Source organism: Mycteria americana, chromosome 15 (assembly GCF_035582795.1).
Source record: "Mycteria americana isolate JAX WOST 10 ecotype Jacksonville Zoo and Gardens chromosome 15, USCA_MyAme_1.0, whole genome shotgun sequence".
NCBI lineage: Eukaryota > Metazoa > Chordata > Aves > Ciconiiformes > Ciconiidae > Mycteria > Mycteria americana.
The window spans coordinates 5,316,675-5,339,125 of record NC_134379.1 but is presented as its reverse complement, the minus strand read 5'-3'; the positions used below and the strand labels follow the sequence as shown (position 1 = coordinate 5,339,125).

The following is a 22,451-nucleotide window of genomic DNA, read 5'->3' as shown; positions in this document are numbered from 1 at the left end:
ATACGTCCCCCCACCCCCAAAAGAAAATGATGCATCTTGTAACAGCATAAATGCTTCATAGTAACCCAAAGACAGATCCTGTTCTGCAGTTAATCGGTGTGTAAATCTGCAAATTTAATAGTGACTAGTTATATCCAAATGCATTTGAGATTCACCAGCCAATAAAGAGGCATGATGCTGGCAAAAGATGCTTGTGAGGAGTAATGAGGGGAGGAGAAAACCTGTACGGATGATGCAGCATAGGATCCTGGGAATGCAGCCAGGGAAACAGCACTGCAGGGAGTCCAGAATGGAATACGTATGCCAGATACAAAAATACTAGCACTGGAATAGAGAGCCCCCTTCTGCATGCATGTATAACAACTGGGATTGGGGGAGGGATAAGATTTATGAGGACTACTTTAAATACAAAGGGTAAAATTGTTTATGGAGGTCAAGTTACATCTGGGTATTATGTTGCCAATTTACATTACATCATTAGATTTGACCTCGTATAATGCTTTGCATCAGCATTTGTAGAAGTATGAATGGGAATACTAGTGCTGGGCAAAAAGAGTCCAAGCGTGGAGCTATGTATATTGTGTAGAGAAACACTAAGAATATACGTGCTACCCATCTAAAATTCCTTTTAACCTAGAGAGAACTGTCCCAGGTCTTATGGGGGTATCTACAGGTATGTATACAAAAAGACCTGTATCTTACATATATTAATTTTCACAGTGGTTCCATAGTCCAAAAGGGTGCTTGCAAATCTAGCTATATTCTGAGAACGTATGTCACTATCGTGGCCATTGAAAGGTGATAGATATTAGTGAGCAAGGTTACAAAGTTGAATGCTACTTTTAGATTGTCACGCTATGAAAAAATACCAATAGGCATATTACAGTACAGTATATTGTTGCTAAGAAGAAAACTAAAAATCAGCTACGACAGAGGACACAACATGTTCCTGGGAACATTAACTAGAAAAGAACAGAACGTTGTTTCAGCTGCTATATTTTATTGAAATGGCATCCCAAATAGTCTCTGATTGTGATCAAGACTACGCTGCAATGCTAACTGACTGTGGAGCTAATCCAAGTAAGAATGTTCCTGTAGCTGGGAAATGCAGATGTTTGTGTACATAGCCAAGTGTGTAAATCTTGAAATTTTGTACTGAAACCATTTTCTTTGGCTTCTTTGCCTTCATCAGTTCTGTGGTTTCCTTTCATGTCTTAACTGCAGACATCATGTCTCTCCCCCTTGTTTGTGCTTTTTAGCTTGGTCTTTCTTTGTCTGTTATTCAAGTGAGTGATTTGATTATTTTACTGAAATGATATTATATTAGTTCCAGCTACACTCTGGTGATACTTAGTTGGTAATATGGTATTGTGTAAGAGAAATTCAAAGAAACAAGATATAGAAATAAAAAAAAAAAGCTTAGGTTTCTTTCTTCTTTAGGTGTGACTGTCCAACATTTGTGTGTTGACCTTGAGCAACAGCATGTGTTCCAAATGCTGCAGATAATAAATAATTGACATCAAGATTGCTTGTTTAAATAGGCTTGTTTGTATGCTGCCCTTGGTGGGGTTTAAGTTATTCATTCTAGTCTTTTGCTGACATAACTACCCCTGTCTGCCTTGTTGGAAGCTAATGCAGTAGATCATAAGCAACTTAAAGGGACGTGACGCCAATCTCATGTCCCCATTCTTGGCAAGTGGAGTTGAGCAAATGGAACTGGAGACAGATTCTGGTTGGAAGTTCTGTGCTGTGCTGTTTGGCTTTGTAACTGCTTGGCAGTTTTGAAATCCCACGTAATGGGAAATAACACACAGGGAGAAATAAATGTCTTCGCTTCCTTTTCCACAGTGTTATGTCTTTCCATGTACTGTCCTGAAGTAGCAATTTGGTTTTATGTTAAAACCAAACTTACAGAGCTCTTGCATTGCTTTTAATGTTTCAGTAGATGAAAAAGAGCTGGAAAAATTGCAGAACAGGAGGAAGAGGTCACTCACTAATCTTGAAAAATGTTTATTTTAATGCATGCACTTGTAAAGCCATCCAATCTATGAAGCCATATAGTAAATAAGTTACTTTAAAATGTTTAGAGAAATTTATATCTTCATGAGAAACTAGGATTTTCTTCTCCTTAAGGTTCAGGATTATAAGAAATAAGTGACTTTTCAGATTCTGATCCTTTGAGGTTTGCAAGACAAATAACCTTAAATACTGCTATTTCACAGAGAATTTCAAAGCTTCTTATGTGATCATATACTTCTCATGAAAAGCATTGCATGGTAGTACTGGTACACAAATGGAAAATTTGGGGTTCAGACAGGTGAAATTACTTCCCCAATGGGTCCTAGAAGTAATTCCAAATCCTTGCTCTCAGTTCTGTCACTCACTCCCTACAAAATCCCAATTCAAGCACTTCCTGAAAATTTTTCTTGAGGCTGCCTAGTTTAATTATGTTCATGTGCTTCCTTGCTGTTATTTCAGTGCCAGCAGCTATGATCTGTCAGGTTCGACAGGAACCAAAAAAAGTCTTATGCTGGATGTTAGAAGAGAGATACAGCCAGGATGTGTGACTGTGCTGGGCTGTGAGCACATAAGCATTCAGAATACTTCAGGCATCCCCATTACTTGCAAATATATTGATTTTTATATCAAGCTCTGCCAGCTCCAATATGAATTATCGGTTATCCTTGAAATGTAAGTAACAGATAGCTGTACTTGTTTTCTCAGGCTGCTTCATCAGCTTATTTCTGTATTCCTAAGTAAAGTCTAAATCTGTAGACTATTGAATCTGTTGAATTTGCCTTAGAAATAGTAGAAACTGACAATAACAAGGTTATAATCACCTCACTTACTATTTATAGAGATCCTGGATATTTTAGTGACAAGCTCTGGATTTCTGTAAAGCTCAAACCATGTTAGAAGACGGATACTACACCTTCTCACAACGATAGTAAGAGGTGTTATATCTATGGAGGCCCGGAGAAGCCAAGATGCCAGCAGGAATGTGAGGGATGGCCTACTGTGTCATCCTGTGCTCCATCAGAAATGGGCATTTTTTAAAATGCATTAAATGGGAAAAATCAATAATTGGCACACATTTTCAGCCAAAGCAACAAGAAAAGTGTGTTTCTTTCCATGCATGCCTGCTGAGTTGATTAACATCAATGGTTGGAGACAGTGCCAATACAGAAGTATAGAGGAGGCAAACTCACAGATATTAAGAGTTTCAATTATCTCCTAGGCATCTAGCATCGAGCCTCTGAGCTGCAGGTTACCTGGACAAAAGCTACTAATGCCAGAATGGAACGCTGCCAGCATTAGAAATGAAGCTGCACAAAGCATGCTGTCATAATAAGCCTAGTAAATTAGATAGTCAACTAAAAATACCAAGAAATTTGGCATAATCAGTGAAAGCTATAGAAGGACCTGAGGATTATATTCTGTTGTGGAACAATTTGGTTTGAACAATGTTCGGTTCCAATATGGAGGGCCTCTGTTTTGATGAGTTTTTCTGTGAATTGTCACTCTCATTCCTGCCCAATAGTCAGAGTCAAGGTCCCAATGACTAAATATGATACTTGATTTCCCTCTAAAACATAGTTGCTTGTACCTTTTCTGTGTTGATAGTGATGATATTCAGAAAAGAGAGGCTTTAAATGAGGCTAACTGGCCACTACCAGTGTTGGTGTTAGTGCTGGGAAACTGAGTGTCACTTGTGAAACCTGAACAAGTTCAACTGTGGATGATTTTAGAGGAGAGACTGGTGTATGGTTTTATTGCACATATCACTCATTGGATATGCTTCTTTCCCATCAAAATTGAAAATGTGGCAGACTACAGATTTCAGAGCTTCCTGCACATTTATAGAATTGTCACTTGAAGATTCCTATTTGAGAGGAATATATGGACTCTATCAAATTTACTGTCTATCTTCTTTCTGTTAGCTTCTTTGCTTGGCAACTGTTTGTTACTTTCTGATGTGGGGTAACCATTTAGGTTAATGTGAAGCTAATCTAGACCAGAAGCCTTCTCTACATGGTCAGAAAACTCAAAAAAGCATTTTCCTTAATAAAAACTTTCTTTATAAAAAAATCATTGGAAAAAATCTAATTGGCAGTTTAATTCTTCATAAGATGCTAATGCACCCCAATTAGAACAGGAAAAAGGAAAGTGATTTCTTGTGAAGGACAGCTCTCTGTTGACCTTGGGGTCCTTTTACTCTCCCATACATCAGTTTTTGACAGGCCCTGCTTTTTGTGATCTGTCACATCAAAGGACTACTGTAGGTTTGTAGAAAGGTTGCTGCACTTTGCATTCAGTCTCGTTACTGTCTCATTTTTCTTGTGAAAGATAGAGACAAGTGTGAGAGACACTAATGAGATTGGTGCGTTCTGTTCCACAAGACTTCACTAGAAACCAAATGACTGATCTCATCTGGGGTTTCCCAGGAACAATGAATATGCTTTAAAACTTCAACTGGAAAGCTAGTTGTGTTTTGCTACTCTTTCTGGGTACAAGACACAGCTCTCACATAATTATTCTTTCTTATCAAGAAAGATATTCTAGCTCCAGAGCTGATACAAAAAGGAAAGGAAGACTCAAAAAAATTACTTTGTCAGGATGTCATTCAAATAGGCAAGAAGTGCTGAAGGAATTTAACATGCAAAACAATGTGGAAATATATGTTTACATTTACATCTATAGCTCTGCTGGATATGCATATTGACATCTGCACACAGTTATATGTATCTGCATGGTTGTTTGTAACAAATTGGTGCAAATGTGAATCTGAATCTTAACCTCTCTGACATTACTTAGCAAAATATTTTTTCTATCTGCAGTTTCCCCAGGTATCAAGTAATCAGACTAAGTTTCAGCACCATTTTAGAAGATTTCACCCACTAGCCTCTAAAGTGAAAGTGCAAGAATTGAGGTAGATCAAATTTGGCATTCTAGATTCGGTTTATGGCAGCTACTTGTCAAGTTTCTCTTATTTCTTATTACACTGATCTTTTTTTTTTTTCTTCTTGCGATAGCCTGCATACTCAAATGCATATGTTCACTTCTGATGCCTTTGCTGAAAAAGTTCCTGTATGATGTTTGTTGCCATGTTAAATTTTCATGTCCTTCTAATCTTTGCTCTTTCTTTCTGTAACCCTTGGACAGTTCTACATCTTAGAATGGCTTGGAATGGGCACTGCTTCACATGACTGTTCTTCAGGATTCTTCTTCCCCTTTGATAAATGTTACTCTGGTAGGATATTTTAATTGGAAAAGCACTTATTCCAGTAGTGCAGAAGGAGCTCACTAGTTCTTTAATGAAAAAATAGCAGTGGTCTTATTAAACTCTGATGTCTGTTGGCTCGAGATCTCAGTCCCATGATTCCTTGAACTAGACATCTATCGATGGATGCTCTCTTCTTGTTCTGAAGGTAGCATATGAAGGTCGACTGACATAATTATTCTTTTGTTCTGTTGTTGGCTGTATTGTATGAACCTTTTTCCATAACCAGGAATGGAGTGAGAGCAATGCTTTTTAGTGACTGTCTGTTAGGATTTCCAATACCTGATCCCGTTAAGGATAACAGGTTCTTTGAGAGGCATTCACAGGCTGTCTGCAGTCATCTTGCATTATTAAACAAGTAAGAATTAACTTCTGCTGACAACACTGTCTGCAGCATGTACCTTTTTCAGTTTTGTTGCTGTCCTAATCTACTGCACAACTTATATTTACTGCACTGAATCTGTATTAACACATTCTAAGATTTTTGCATGCAACTTCTTGTTAAAACAATCTGTGAAACAGAGACCCTTTTCTCTGTTGTATATTCCCCTGAGAATGACTTTGTTGGCACATGTTTACCACCCTGGGGCCTGAGCCAGTTAAGAGGATTCAGTGTGTGGTAGGGATACTGAAATGCTAAATCTTAAAGACTGTAATGACTTGACTCATTAAATTGTTGACAGTTAATTGGCTGAAGTCAACTCATATAGGGAAGATCCATTACAGCTGTAAGCAAACTGTGATGATCACAAAAGCCTTGCTAGGGATACCTAAACAGAAAGGGGAGCATGCTTGGATGGTCGGAATAGTACAAATCTATGATCTCTCCATTTGTTTTAATTTCTTTTCAGGCTTCTTTAGTGAAGTTGTTCAGCAAAGTCAACACAACCTTGCATTGACTACCTGCCCTAGGTTAATTATCAGCTTTCCTTCAGCTGGTTTGAAGAGAAATGATCCTTAACACAAATTCTCTAGGCCTAAATGTATCACAGCCAAAATGCCTTGGCAGAGTGCCACTGTGTTTGCACTTAAGGAATGGGAGGGAGCAAAAGAAAGGAACGCAAAGCTGGCCTGGTCTAACAAGTATGCATATCAGGAGTGGGCTTGGCATTCCTTGTATAATTTTTTTCCACTGGTTTTTTTTTTTCAGCAGCTTTTGGCTTACATTAGATTTTAATACTGTAAAGTAAGAGGGAGGGATTGACAGCTACAACTCAGATGGGTTCCTGGAAGGCTGCAGTTCTGTGCCATGAACTTAACTATGACCTCACCAAGTATCCTCACAACAAAAAATTTGTTTTTAGCATGGTTAAAAATAAATTTGCTCTTTCTTCTGGGTTTCAATGTAGATGTTATATTCCTAATCCTTTGGGGTCCACTACTGTGCATGATATACACATGTCTGTAGATTTCTTTTCCCTCCTACATATGTACTTAGTGCTCATAAAAAATCTTTAGCCTTAATGGAAGAAGTAGAGCATGATAGTGTGAACGCTGGTATTGATAGTCAGTGTCCACCCTTAGGGCCCATTCAGTTTAGTTCAGTCTTTGCCAGAAAATCCAGCCCCTGGAGGTCCTGCTCAGCACCTGTAATTTCTTTAGACCTTAGCCTTCTGAAGAGACTGTCAGCTATCTGGCCACTGGAAATTTGAGATAATTCTGTGGCATCTTCACGCTTTTTCTTTTGAGGATGGATTACAAATTGAACTTTCAGAAGTTATGCTAATTAATGTGCTGTGTTGTGAGAGTAGGGTCTGAGGAAAGGCTATGCCTGGCAAATAAGTCCTGTCATTTGACTAGTGAGGTGAAAGAATTATGCACGTCACACCTTCAGTAATTCATTCCCATTCTCACTATATAGGAAAGGGGTGTTTGTGGGGTTTTATTGGCAGTCCCACGAGTGGATAGTGCAAAGGGATGAGTCAGCCTTCCTGCCTAGGAAGAAACCAGCTAATCTACTTTATAGGGATGAAATTGTTCATTCATTCATTTTTATACCTTTATCACTGAGGAGGAAGGGAAAATAATGTAAAAATGTTCAGATAATAAATAGTTGCCTAAAGATTTAGCCATGCGTCTGTCATAATTTATTACCTAGTCACCATGCTAGAAGTCATGCTTGCCATTATTCCTTTTTCTCCTTCAGTTTGAGGTGCAAGCTCCATAAACAATAATCTCTTATCCATGACTTCTGTTCAGGCTATAGCTGTATTTTAAAATTCATACCTTACCTTTCACTGTGGATTTGGGCTAGAAGTCTTTCGCCTGACATAATTCTCCCTGTCATGGTGTTAGAATGTTCTGACTTACGTTTCGTGCCACTGTCAAAAATAACAGATTGGTTCTTCCAGTCATGACTCTTCTACAGTGCTCAGATTTCAGGTGTGTTTGCTCTGACTCAGTGATTATATTTTATAATTACCCCAGGCTTGCACCCCATACTGTACTGGGACCCTGTTACACTATTCCCTTTTGTGTTACAGAAATAGAAAGCAGGTGTTGAAATAATAAATGCTCAGTGTCAGGATTTATCAACCCAAGAGATTATATTGGCTAATGCAATCCCTCTGAATCCTGTTGAAGAAAAGCAGAAGTTACTCTTTAGTCTATAATAGAAGAAAATCTTTTTGTCTTGGAGATACATTTCAACAGCAGTCAGAGGACATTTGGATCTGTACCTTTGCAAAGGGCAAGCTGAGTATCCATCCTAATAAGATGCAAGACTTAAGAGACTGTGAGATGACTCTTAGAAAAAGAATGCACTATCAATGATCCTTTTTTTTTAGTAGAACTTATATGGCTTATTCGTTAAACAAAGCATTTTACATTTGGCATGTCATAAGATAGTAGACAGGAATTCTGTTTAATGTCATCCAAATATAGACAGCTGTATGAAAACTTTCAGCTTCATCCATAAAGTGTCAGAGCAAGAACAATGAAAAATTTAAGACTGACAAGTAACTCACCCTGTTATACTGAAATATTAGCAAAATTCTGTTTCTATCGTATTGAATGATCCCCAGATTTTTTTTGGAAACAATGGATTCACAACTAGCTAGATTAATTTCTGTATGTTTTATTTTCAACCTGTTTTGAGCCTAGGACACATTAGGTTTATTTCTGAATTTGTTTTAACCCTCTTGTTGAAATCAAGACTTTAAGAAGAAGATTCTGTTAATTATCCATGTAATGGAAACTGGTCACTGGAGTAATTCAGTATTCTTGTTTCCCATGTACATCATGACTCCATTAGTGAGGAGCATCTCGATTTCTCTCTTTGAAAGATCGGCTGTTGGCCAGTCTCTGTGGGCAGGCCTGCCTCATCCAGCTGCTCTTGCAGTAAAAGTCACGGTCAAAAATACTGATGATAGAGATATGGTATGCAGATCATATTTGTGGTTGCAGCTTCTAGATGTAGTAGTGGCTATCAAGTTTGGTTGGATTTTTTTTTTTTAGTGCTTGTGAGGAACTAGCATGAGGGGAATTTTGGAAATCACTGTAATAGTTTTTTAGGAATAATAAAACACTGCATCCGTACTTCAACGAAGAGAATTGGGCTTTAATAGTATTCAGTGTATTCTGTACATTTTTATAATATGGATGTGAACCTGCAATGTACTGACTATTCTCAGCACCAGTTGAGGCTAAGAAGAGCTGGGGACGTTCAAGCTTACCCAGGAATAGCCCCAGCGGATATTGGAACAAATCTGATAGACAGGACTTTTCAGAAAGGGCTTATGCTCACAATTATGGTTGGGTTTTCAGAGGAGTTCGATCTCCATTTCAGTACCTTTTAGGTATCTAAGTTTTCAGAAGATGCTGAGCATGTCTGAAATTTGGTCCCCTAATTCTTGTGACAGCTTAGTTAAGAGCTGTCCTTAACCAGACGCATAAGTGTATCTCTCCTCAGCAGTGTACTTAGATCTATGGGCAGGGTCCGTTTGCTCCACGGTAAGCATGTTGCAAATTGGGGCAAAATGAATTTTGTCTTTGCTTGCAGGCATTTGGCTGCTCTTGTCTTCGCCGAGGGTCCTTCTGCCCTTCTTCGCTCTCAGCTGCATTTCAGTATTTTGTTTTTAAATTTAGGGTACTAATTGGATACTAGTGTACGGCCTAGAAACAGCTCGCAGGCCATTCGCCCCTCCGCAGCCGTGGGTGCGCTGAAGCCCTGCTCCAGTTTCCAAGCCGAGTTCTCGTCGGTGGTGGAGCTGGGTTCCCGGTTTCCGCGGGGCTGGGCGATACCGGCGCCGCGCCTTGCCTCGAACCGGCGCCGCGCCTTGCCTCGAACCGGCGCCGCGCCTTGCCTCGAACCGGCGCCGCGCCTTGCCTCGAACCGCCTGCAGTGTGCGCCTGCTGCCCCTGGGCGGCCCGCGCCGCTCGTTGAGTCACTCTTTCTTTATCCGCGAGCTGCTCGCTCTTTCTCTGCCTCTCTTTCTCCCCCTCCTTTTAGTCCAGCAGTCAGGCAGCTAATTAACTGCACAGGCCGGCCTTCAGTGCATAATATTGTAATGAGGTAGGAGGGAGAGCCACAGCTGCCTCAGCATGAGCAGCAGGCTCTGTTCCTGGTGCCAGGAACTAGGAAGGAGCTGACTTTTTTCCCCTCTTTTAAGTGGACTGAAGCGTAGACGTTACGAGCAGATAGAGGCAGGTCCGCCTCTGGCACCGAGCATGAGCGGGCCGCCGGGGTCCTAGAGGAGCTCGGGGAAGAGCCGGGGGAGTGACGGAAGATGGGCAACCAGCCTGGGCGAGCGGAGGAGCACGACCAAGGTCTGTACGGACCGTGCGAAATGCCGGGGCTGCTGCCTGCGGGTAGCGGGGCTGTTACTGCAGGGGATGGATGGGGTTTTGTTCTCGGGGGGTTTAACCGCAGCGTCCCACTGAGCGGGAACAGGGGCTGTTGTCATAGCTAATGCTGATGGCTTCGAGGCTGCTAGAGAAATTACTGCCGTTTACCTTGTGCCTTGTAAATCCTATTTGTTACTGCTCCTTACCTGAGATCACAGCACCGTCCTTAGGGAAGCTTTTCTGTAAGAAATCCTTTGCTGGTTGGAACAAAATGCCTACAAGGGAGGGACCTTAATGCCTGACATATTATTTTACATAGTCTGCATGACGCAGCTAAAAAGTTACAAATCTTATCTAGTGATGTACATAAAGCTTGTCAGGATCTGCAGTTTGGCTGTGTTAGCCTTTACCATTGTTTGTGGCCTGAGGCCTGAAATTTTCCAGGCCTTAGAATTTAAAAGGATGCCTTTGTGGAAGGTCTTCCCACCATTGTCCTTTCAGAAGTGTAGTGCTTTGCATGTTAATCAGTAAGCGGATTTTATAGAAAGCCAAGAGCTAGTGTCAGGTATATTTAATTCCCCTTGTGCCAAATGTCCATACTGTGCACTAGGAAGGCTGGTAATTTGTTCCTGATGCCGTAGTACTGTTTTGGTTGCCTTTTGATTTATGTTGCTTGTTTCTCAAATGCTGAGTGAGGAAAAAACTGCTGATTTCTGCTGTTTATTTCTTAGTTTCTGTTCGAGCTTAGAACCTTCTAATGTACAGAAAACTGGTATCGGTTGTATTTCCTGGCACTCTGTTTCTTACTGTTGCCATGGGAATTTCATTCACAAAATTCCATTAAAGTTGTTATTGCGTGATCAGGGTTGCCTTATAACTTCGGATTAGATATGTAGCTATTGTATTAAAAGCAGATAGATATCTACCTGATCTCTAGTATTGTGAAGGAAAGCAAGAGGCAGACAACGCAGCACTGCTACTCTAGGATCTCTCACAATAGATCTGCCAGTGAGTGCTGGAACAGCAGTTAGGTGTAGTGGAGAACTCTCTAGCAGTATGTTAATCAGCAGGCTAATGAAGAACACAAAAGCTGCCAGTATCCAGTCACCAGAAGAAATGCTGCCCTAAGGGAAAGTTAAACTTCAGGCTGGAAAGTATGGCTGCCTACATCCCCAGGCCCTGAAACTATATTTTGCTGGCCACTGCCAGCTATAGAAGTCTTGCTGGAAGTAAATGTGTTACTGTTGTTTGAGGAGGGATAATACTGATGATAAACTACGGGAGAGAGGGATAAAGGCATGGGGAGGTACACTGCAACTTCTGATCAGAGTTGGAGAAAACTGACTCTGATTTTTGCAGGGCCAGTGGTGGGATTTGAACAGCTTATTATTATTAACATAGATGATAAATGAGCATGCAGACCCCCTGTGGGTTTTGAAAATCTTTCATCCTTTGTTTTCTCTTGTCCTGTAATTTATTTTATTTTTTTATTGAAGGAGAAAGGGTTATGCTTCTATTGCACCTAAACAGTTTTAAAACTCTTCTCAGTTTTTAAGTGTAAGCTGTACTAAGTCTTGTTTTAATATGTCCTCACTGTTCGTAAGGTATGAATACGACTGAAAAACACAGAGCATTTTGTATTGAACTACATGCTTAAAACTCTGTTTAATCATGAAAAAAGTTTCAGGAACATTCCTGCTGACAAAATCAATTCTGACAACGTATTCTTTGTTGTGTGCAAGAGCTCTGGCTTCGGAAGTCAGAGGATAACGTAAAGACATCTGAAGCAGAGTTTGTGTTGATTTTTGACAACTAGGATGCAAAAACTTGTTTTTGACATTAGACTGTGATACATGGAGATATCTGTGTTGGGCTTAGTTTCTGCTTGGATGAACTTAATTCAACCCTCATTTAGGAATACCTACATCTTGAATAACAGCGGTACTCTTTAAGTTTGGTCCTTTTGGAATAACCAAAATAAAACCCAGGAATAGGCCTCTTTATGGATCTAGCTCATGTGCCAGCTTTAACTACAGACAATCAAATCTCGACCTGTTTCCCTGGGAATGATATTCAGGGTCATCTTGTTTATTTTTCTTTTCAGGAAACTTTATGGACACTGTATGGTTCATCTATAAGTCTTTCACCCCAAACTTACCATCTTTGGGTACCGGGGACAGATTTTTAAAACACTTGTTCCTCCTATTGGTGTCACTGGACACTGAAGTCTTTAAGAATCTGATCCTAAATGCCTCTGTTATGATACAGGTTATAACCTAGAGTAAAACACTTATTTTCTTATACTTATGAGAGTATGATATACTTTAACAGGTTTTTCTGTTGAGTGTAAATAGGAATAATAGGACATGAGGATGCATAGCTTTTGGTTAACAAGGCTACAGTCCTATGACAAAGACATAATTTAGTTTCAAAACTAAATAAAATAATACAGGTCCCAGAAGCAACAGTTTCAGAGTCTGGCAGTGCCCATGTGAGTGATCCTGACTCTACAGCTAACAATCAAGATTTGGGATATAAAGATACAGCTGTGATAATCCCAAGTTCTGGGTGGGCTAGTCAGTGCTGTGAAGGAACAGGAAGGAAATGATTGCCTCCAAGCTGAGCAGTTTGAAGCTAACACGTTAATACAGGGGAATTGGAAAGAAATGTAACTAGCTGAGGAAGGGATTGTGGAGAGGTGAAGACAGAGAAAGGGAACACATCCTACATTGTGTCTTTCTTGCAAAGTAGTCCGCTGCTGGTGTCTAATGGGTATGTTTTGAACAGCAGATTTACAAGACTCTGTAACAGCCCAATATAATCTCTTTCTAAGTTAACCTACATCTTGCTAAGAGCGTAAGAGTATCTAAAAAGGATTTCAGGAGATAGCTTGTAATAATGTTAGATTCTATAGGGTTTTCCTGACTTCTAATTTGAAACTTATCTTAAACCACTTTTGCAATTATTTGTGAGAACTTTTGTGGTGTGTGACCCAAGTTTGCACCACTTGTTTGCCAAAACTCTGCTACTTGCAAGTGGTCACTTTTCCTGCTATATCTGAGTGCTCTGAATATTCATCTTTATAAAGCATGTGGAGGTTTTAGGATGAAAACACCTATAAAGTAGTACAGAAAAACATGTAAAACAATAGTTAATATTGCTGCAGTTTGTCAGTAGAGTTAGTTTTCTGCTTCTGAGACTGGCTGCCCTCAAGCTAAAGGAACCATCAGTATACACGAACACAGGCCAGAGCACCTGTGAAATAGTGGGAACATTTCATGGGAGCTATATGGAAGAATACAATATTATCCAGTGCACTAGATTTACTGAGAGAAGCCTTTCAAACATTAGTTTGCCTTGGAAACAGCCTGTGTTTCTGAACAGGAGTGCTAAGATCCTTTGACATTGGTTGACACAGTGATGGTGGGGTTTTGTTTGTCCTCTAAACATCTGCAGGTGATGTGATGATTAATATCTTCGGGAAGAGGTGGAAAAAATGACTCAATACATACAAAAACTTTCTTGAAAGAAGCAGTTGAATGGGAAATGTTAACTTCTCTAGTTGGAACAAGGTGACGGGTGGGGTTATCCAAGGGTTAGACTTTTTTTGGGACTGTGCTTATTTGTAAAACATGCTTACATGTTTGGCTTGGATGAGAATATAAAATGTCAGTGCATACACTAAGCCAGTATTGATCTGTGTTCATATGTCTGTGTTGTCCTGGCCTAGGGGTGGCTTCATTTTATGTTTGAGGAAGGGATTCTTCAGTGTAGGATATATGGTTTGTAAAACATATGGAGACTTTCAAGATAAAGGGTATTGTAGAAATACATTATTTCTTGTGATTTCTGTTTTTTTTTTGGGGTGTGTAGTCAGACCTTTTCTGGGTACTCTCTTTAGTCTCTGTCATCTGCTTCTCTTCCTTGCTCCTAAACATGGGAGCCATTCATTTTAACTCTGTTATATGTCAGCACACCATTTCTGCCAAGCAAGAGCTCAAGAGAACAGATGAGTTTAATGATGGTGTGGGGGGAAGGGAGGGAGGAGAGAGGGGCCAGCAAAGCTAATGAATCACATAACAGCTTTCATGGAAATACCGACAGCAAGTCATGTCCTCTTCGAGCTCGGGCAGCGAGCCGTAGAACTTTTGTTCCCAGTGGAGCCAGCAAACCACAATTTGCTCTCCAGTGGATAGTTTAATTTCTTAGTCACCTCTTCCTCCCACGAGTCATTCTTGCATGGGGGTTTTACAAATGCTGTCATTCTTCAGAGTAGTAACACATTGCTGATTAAACTGGTATTGAAGAAGTTTATTTTCCTCTGGAGGGTAATTTTCACTTGACTTAAGCCTCTCTTCCAAGGCCAGTTAGGGCCAGCTCTGTTGATTAGTCTTGTGATGTCAAGATTCTTGACTGGACTGACATTATTAAATTGTTTCAGAAATACAGACAAACAGATGTCAAATGGCAGTAGTCTTTTCTGCTCTGCAGGCCAGTGAAACGAGTACAGCCAAGAGACTGTGTCACAATTTGGACTGGCCTCTTAGAGGAATTTAGTCATGAGTATGACTAATGTGCTGCTTCTGAAATTATCTGCTTGAGGCAGAGTTAAATGATAATCTGAGGTCCCCCAATCTCAAGATGAGAGGCCAATGAATGCTAAATTAGTGGAAGAGATCAGTAAGTTCTCCTACACTAAGGCAAGGGCCTTTACAACGGTTTTCAGCATTGGCTGGGAGGATGTGCTGAGTGGGAGTACCTTCTCTGGGCAGGACCAAAGCTCTTACCAGAAGAACTTTTAGGGCATGGCAGGCAGCAGGATGTGGTTTATGCATTTTGTTTTGTGTTAGATTGTTTTGCTGATGAAAATTAAGGCCATTCTTGGATGAAGGCAGGGAGCTTCTGCTGGGAATCTTACTGAATGAGCTGGTCAGCAAGAGCTTGTCCTATGGTTAGAACTCTGCAGACTATGCTTTTGCCCCAGTGCCGGTGGTGGTTTAGGATCTATGAATAGTAGATCTAGTATGATAGTAAATGTAACAGCTAATTTTCTTGATGATTGTTTTATTAGTTTAGTTCATGTGCTGCAATTGGCTTGATAGTGGCAGAGTGATAAGGCAACAGCCAGTGGATGGTTTTGATTGTGCGATAGTTCTGACACAATATTAAATTGCTCAAATGAGGGAAAAGGGTGAAAGGAGGAGGGAATAATCCTGGCCTTGGAGAAAAAAGAAAGCTTACTTCTCTTTGTTTGGCTTATATTTGGCTTCTCAAGATCTTAAAGCTATAAAGCTAGCCAAAGAAATTTGAGCAAGTATTGCACCATGGGCTTCCTACTGAAACCTGCTGGAGCCCTGGAGGTATTCACGAGTTTGTTCAGAAGCAGTCCTGTGTTTTGGAGCTTCTACTAGTATTTCAGCAAAGTAATTTCTTTTATTTTTTTCTCTTTTCAGTTCCTCCTCTATTTTACTAATTTACTCTTCATAAAAATCTCCTGATTTCCACATGGGATGTAGTTTTCAGAACAACATGAAATTGTAAAACTGAAGTGAAGTACTTCTCTGATTTAATTGGCACTGTATTGCTTGAAGAGGACTTAATTTTTTCTGTGATTCTCACAGACCGCTACTAGCAGGTTGACAAATCTTTGATACTTTTGGTTTTTTTTTTTGTACTTTCCCATGCTGGATCTCCAAGCAATTTGAGCATGGTGATTAAAGATTATATAAAACTGAGGATCTCTGATGATAATAGACACTGCTAGATTTTCCATGCATCAGCTTTTTTCTTCCCATAATCCAAAGTAGTCGTGTTCATAGATCTCTTTTGAAATGTTACATCTATTATATTTCATGGAGCAATAATGCTTTTTGATAAGCATCAATAGATATGGATTGCATGTTCTGAGGCAGAGTACTCTGTCCTTGTATGATCTGTGCTCATCGGTCAGTTTTCTTGGGCTATAGAATTACAGCAGAACTGCAGTTTTCTGCCCTTTTAATCAGTCTGCATAGCACGCAAGTAACAAGCTGTATGTTTTTATCAACAGCAAAACTGAAATGTAAAGTTCTTGCAGGCAAATTTGATTTTGACTGGAAAAATATACCCTTGGGAAAATGTAAAGCTAATGTGAGTTTGCAGGGTCCGGTTCTGAGCGTGCATAGGGGATGTGTTGGCTGAAACAAAGGCATATATTCTTCCATTTGTTACCAAGATGAAAGAACTGTGTAGTTTTTGTATCTTGATTGGAATTTGTTCAATTGCTTAGGAAAATTATTAGGGGCTAAGTAAATATGTCCATGTCCTGTGAGTGGAGTTATGTTCCTCTTGTATTGTTGTCCTGTTGGATGCTTTGGTGCTAGCTGTTAAAAATCATCAGTGAAAGCAGGATGCTACTGAAGCCATTAAGAATTTTACCTGTAACTTCAGTGAAGTCATATTTATTAATGCATGGAAAGGGGCTCTAGGGACAGGGTGCAGTTAATCATTTGACATACTGTACTTATGTTGGCTGACTTTTCTTTCTTGCCCTACTGAATTGTAGTTTATCCTTAACCTTTCTTTTGCATTTCTTTGCCATGGACTGGTGACCAATATTCAGGATAACTTGGTGAATAGTAATTAGTTATGTTTTGATTGCTTTTAGTGATCTGTTCCATTTCTAAACTAGGATGATATCTGAAAATATAAATGCTACTTCAAAAAAAGACAAAATGATTATTGAGCAAACTCGTAATCTTCGAGGATACTGCCCTTCTACGCAGCTTCTGCCTCGGGACATTGCAGCAGGATTCCCGAATTCAGCAGGAAAGCCTGTAAGGCCATAGGATTTTCTTACAGCCTTTTAATTTTGACCTGCTTACCTTTTACAGGTAAAAGGTCATTTTGCCTTTTACCTTAATGGTTTCCTCTAGATAGGTTTGTGCAAAAGCATCTTAATACACAGCTGTTTTGACAGGAGTGTGTAAAGCAAATGTGAACACACCAAGGGTAATGCTTTTGAAATGCCGTAGAGAAAAAGGTAGAAACTGGGCGTATTGTCTTCCTGATCATCACTGTTTGAACTGTCTCTAACTAGTCCAACTGACTGGAGAAATCCTATCCTGTACTAAGGATAGAAAGCTGTTTTAATTAACATGAACAAAGTATAATGCGAAGGTGGTTTCTTCCCTGCATCTGGAGGATATTCTTTTGTATTTTTCACGCCCTAAAGGTCTTCTGCATTTTGATATTGCAGCATTTATACTGAAGATGTAGAAATCCTTACAATACCATATAATTATGCCTCATATAATCACTTTTGTAGGGGTTGTTTCTACAAGGGTGTGGATAATGATAAATTTGTTGGCAGAAACCTAGCTGTCTGCAAGACAGGGAAGAGGAAGACCTTCAAAAGTCTATCTGAATATTTACTCTCATAGACAAAACCACATATGATTCCTGAAATAAAGCAGAGGTAATTCCCTGTGCTTGTGCAGAACAGAACCAGCTCAGCAGTAAGGTCCATTAGTCACAATTAACAGCTGGTAAGTGGGGATGAGACTGAGTTTCCATGAATGCCAGTAACTGCAGGGACTGGTATTCTCTGCTTGGCGAAAGCTCACAGCACCAGCTCACCAAGAGTGCAATAGCCCTGGTGTTCGTCTATCTGCAACATGATAAAATAGTTGCTAAATTGCAGCCTGTAGAGAAAAAGTAACATTTTACCTAACATTTCTCAGAAAACAAAAAGAAAAGCATGAAAAAATTATATGACCAAACAGATGTGGGTCTAAGTCTTGTTCCCAAGAGCATGTAATGTCAGCCATAATGCTGGCATTCTAATGCTGGAAAGGGGTAAGGCAGTGGTGTCATATCCATTCCTCCATCTGCAAATATCATTCCTTGAATGGAAAGAGTGCTCCAGAAAAGCAGTGCCATTTATTTAAATCTTCAAAGGTTTTTAAACCCTTGTGTGATGGAAGGTTGCATGCAGAAGACGGTCTGTTTCTGGCTGGCTAAAGGAATGTACAGAAATATTTCATGTTATGTTTCCAGGCCTCCTAAAGTACATGGCAGTAATCTTGCTTATCCCAAAGCTGAGTATCCATTTGACTAGCCATTGGTCCGAGGCTTACAGTCTATTTTGCCTCAAGGTGGGAGGCACAAAGCTCTTACAGTATTTCTTCAGGCTTTTCCTGACCAAAAGCTGGTGAGGATGGAGGCGTCAGAAGGGAAGACAGTGCTCTTTGAGAGACTGAGGGTATTTTCACAGTCCTTATCTTCTGGATCTTGAGAAATGCTGCTTTCATAAAACCTTGTTGAGTTTGAAGAATGGACTAATCATGTTAGAAGTTACTCTCAGCCTCCTCCACACATAGTTTCTTTGAGGCTGCTTGACTGTGGAAAATCTTTGACTGATCTTTTAATTAAAAGCTTTGCTTTTTTTTACCAAGGAGTTGAAGGCCTTCCTGCTTTGAAGTGGGCAACTTTTTATAGATAAATATCTCATTATGTTATGAGATTTCTTCCTCTCTCTCCTTCTGCCTCATTTCTTTTCTTGATGCATCTCATCCTGTGTTGATAGTTTTAATGATTTCAGTCCAGTTCCTAGTATCAGCTATTCAGGACAGTGCTAGCTGGCTCCCTTATTGCTATACTAGGCAGAGCTAAAGCTTTGGATGAGCTGTGGAAACTAAATTGCAGTCCTGTCCCCACCCCCTCACTGAAGCAGGCTGGAAATGACAATAAAACTGGGTTTATTATGTGGTCATCACATTTTAGTAAACAAAAGGCAGTTGTAATACCAATGCAATGCGTACTGGTTATTAAGCATTAAGCAAACAACAACAACAAAAGGCCTCTAGCTTTTAAGTTCTGCCCTCTGTTTTAGGGGAGGAGGAGGAACCTCCTTTCATGTTTCCATTTTTGATCCCTTTTTTCCCACCCTTTCTGGATTAGCCCGGTTTGAGAGTTCATGAGGAAAGAAGTTATTTTGGCTCAGTCAGCCCTGGCCTTTTGGCCAAGTGTGGGGCAGCATTCCTGAACTGGAGGGTTCAGGTCATGATTTCCTAATACAAAGCACTCAACAGCAGTGCTGTGTAAAGGCATTTTCTGCTGCTCCATTCCTCTGTGGTGGCTTACTGCTCACTCAGTGGTACAAGCTGAAGTGTTTATGGGAAGGACAGTGAATTAGATCAGGATCTGCCTTTAACAAAGAAAGCAAAAGGGGGGGGGGGGGGAACATGCAGATATCTTAATAGCCAAATCAGTTCCATGACTCAATTCACAGCATGGCCTCATGAACAGTTAAATAAACAGGTTGAATAAATTAGCCTTCTAATTGTGAAAATGTTGATATTAAGCATTTCTGCACTTAAAATTGCTTTTTGGTTTCCCTTTGTGCTTATAGATGCGATGTCAGGTAGATTTTGGTAGCTTAGACGAGTGATCCACAGCACCTGACTTTTCTGGAAGGAGCAGGGTTCTTTTCACTTTTCTTTCCTATTGGATTCTTGGCCCAGGAGGTTTTAGGTAACTCTTCTTCATTAACTTCCAGCCACAGATCAGATGTTAACATTCAGTTGTGACAGCCATTGTGTATGCACTGTACATGGAGGAATGTATCTACTTGCTACTCTATGATGACCATTATTAACTGAATTTATATGGTTAGATTTAGGCTTGTTTGTTTGCTTGCTTTTTAATTTCCTGTACTTCTCAAAACACTCAACACTGGTATTCTATCTAGTATAATTGTGCTGTCCAGAAATGGAATTACAGCTGTCTTGTCACCACTGTTAACCCAGTAATAGCTGAAAATTCTGGGCTGGATTAGCTGGGAAGCTGTTTTCTGAGCTGAAGAGAATTGTCTACTTGTCTGTAAGCTAGAATCAAGGAAAATCCTGGGATTCTTACTCCGGTTAGTGGTCATTTATCTCAGGAATACTCCTAGTACAGCCATATGAGCTGAGAAATTAGTTTTCTGCCTTTACCTCAGAACAAATCCACTGCCTTTTCTGAACAGCACCTTCCTGGGGGAAGTGTTAGTAAACTTCAAAGATGTCCTCCAAAGCAGTTGCTAACCACCTTCTGGACAGCAGAAGCCTCAAAACTAGTGGGTAGGAAAACAAAGGAAACCCCAAACTTACCAACCAGATCAAAATAAAAATCCCTTATTTCAGTGAAACACCAGAGGTTTTGTCTCTGTTCACTGAAAGATTCACATTTAGGGATATTTTTTGTGGTGGTTTTTTTTTTTAACAGTTGTTGTCTAAAAAAACCTCAGAATAGTTTGGCTTAAAATTCATTTTGCTGTAGGTATGAGATGATTATACCTGATCTCATCTTGTTTTGACAGGTGCATAGGCAGGAAATGTTCCAGAACAAACAAAATCAGGAAGTGTCACAGTACATAGAAATACCTATAATTTTGGTGTGCTAATGTCACAAGTATATAGAGTCAAGGCCCTCTTAAATAATATAAAAATTATATATTTTTTCAATCATGAGCTATGATGGTTGTGGAAATTGTAAAATTGGATAAAAAGCATCAGCAAGTAGGAGTGACTTTATTTTAAAAAAAGGAAAATTCTAGATTTCTGTAACTTCCACCAGATTAATTTTGGGATAATGCTACATATAGAAAGTTTTAGTCTTTTTTTTTTTTTGAAGGGGTAGACAAGCGGTATAGTTAGCAGGTGACTAAAGTTTTTTGGCAGGCACACTGGTATTAACAGTTCCTAAAAAAGTAGGCTTGAGTTTACCGGGGGGACATTCCAGTAAGCGTATGATATAGAGTTTCTCTGAACATTTGCTAGACCATTTGCTTTGGATGTCTCAATGTTTGTTATGCCAAGTTGCTGGGTACTCTAGAAATCCAAAGCAGTGCAGTGGTAGATTGCAATTACACTTGTAATCCGCACCCGCGTTGGCAGACATAATGTATGTCGTTTGGCTATTCCATGGGTTTTCGTATACCTTATTTCAGAGGTGAACGCAGTAGTACCTTCATGATTCTTTTGGTGCCAGAGGCTCATGGCACAGTGAAGCCCCCTGAATGCTTCTTGGACTATTGAACAGATTTGAAAGGAAATTTGTATTTTTGAAAGCAAAGACTAGGCATGCTAGCTAAGGATACATATGCATAGAACAATTCTTACCTCCTCTTAGCTTTGCCAGTGTATTTCACAGATGTATCCATGGTCCATTAGACTTCTGAGCAAAAGTTCCCCCTTACAGTACAACCTGCACTGTTTTTGTATTGGGTACAAAACTGTATTATATTCAAGACAGGCATATCCAAGGTTGGGTTTTCATTTGAGACTTAAACCTTCAGAAAACCCAAGTAAATAGTGTAAGAAATGTTCAGAGGAACATTTTGTACGGACACTGGCATGTCTCTGAGGGTAAAGAGATTTTTAACTACTCCTGCTGTTATTCAGAGAGGAATTGTATGTGAACAGGCCCATAAAGAGTATATAGTAAAAGCCCATAAAGAAAGTCAGCTGAAATTCACAATGAGACTTTGTGAACAGGATTTTGATCAGATATTGGCTCACTTACCTTCTGAATGTGACCCTGTTTCCACTGTAATAGCATTGAGCTGTGACAATGTGAACTTGAGCTTCAGTTCTTGTGGCTGTGCTAAGAGCTTGGAACCACCAGATGTTGAGAAGAGTTGATCTTCTTTTTCTATTTGCATTTTAACTTTTTTTTGGAAGAGTTAAATGTGACTTTCTATGTAAGAAGGAACAAGATGACAGAGTTATGGATCAGGGTGAATCCAACAAGCTGAAAATAAAATATTTTTGATCTTTAAAAAATTCCTTAATTGTGCAGCAGAGATTCCATGGGTTCCATTCTCTTCTAAAACGACTATATAACTTACTGAAGGGGGCAGCGTAAATAGGGCCTTTTGTGGATTCTAAGATTACTGAACAGTATATCTATATGCTTTTGCTTGTTTTAGATGCTAAAATTTGAGCTAAATAGAGATGCTTCGAATATAAGGTTGTCTCTCCTATTGGGTTACATTCCTACCATGGGAGAGTCTCTTCTAGTGGCCACCCTTCAAAAGAATGTCCTACCAGTAGTTCATCTGTAGATTTAAATTGATGAAAAGTAGTTCTGTCATGACTTAGTCTTTAAGTTATCAAAATAGTGCCTTTTCTCATGTGCTTCTTGCACCCCAGATCTCTAGATTCATATCTTCTAATGAAAACAAAAAATAAGCCAACCTTTACAAAGTCTTCAGCTCTAATGTCAGTGGTCTCTCTAGTCTTAAATTAGGAATTGCTCAGATCAAGATGCTTATTGCTGCTTTTTCTTTGGAACCTCTGGTAGTGTAACTTTTCAAATACAGGTATCTGTTGTTCCCTAATACTTTGTAATATAGTTTTTATAT

The 22,451-nt window shown here is 39.7% G+C and overlaps 1 protein-coding gene across 4 annotated transcripts in view; it reads left to right on the top strand.

Moving 5' to 3' along the window:
* The window catches only part of SPECC1 (sperm antigen with calponin homology and coiled-coil domains 1), an 89,192-nt gene that overhangs the window by 15,109 nt on the left and 51,632 nt on the right, over nucleotides 1-22,451 (top strand). Inside the window, exon 1 of one of the 4 annotated variants that reach the window (XM_075518434.1) lies at nucleotides 9,686-10,048. The exons of the other annotated variants lie outside the window; for them this stretch is intronic. Coding sequence (XP_075374549.1) covers nucleotides 10,009-10,048 — 40 coding nt within the window. The 5' untranslated portion in view covers nucleotides 9,686-10,008. Of the gene's footprint in view, nucleotides 1-9,685; nucleotides 10,049-22,451 lie in introns of those variants that run through there. 4 annotated transcript variants of the gene reach the window in all.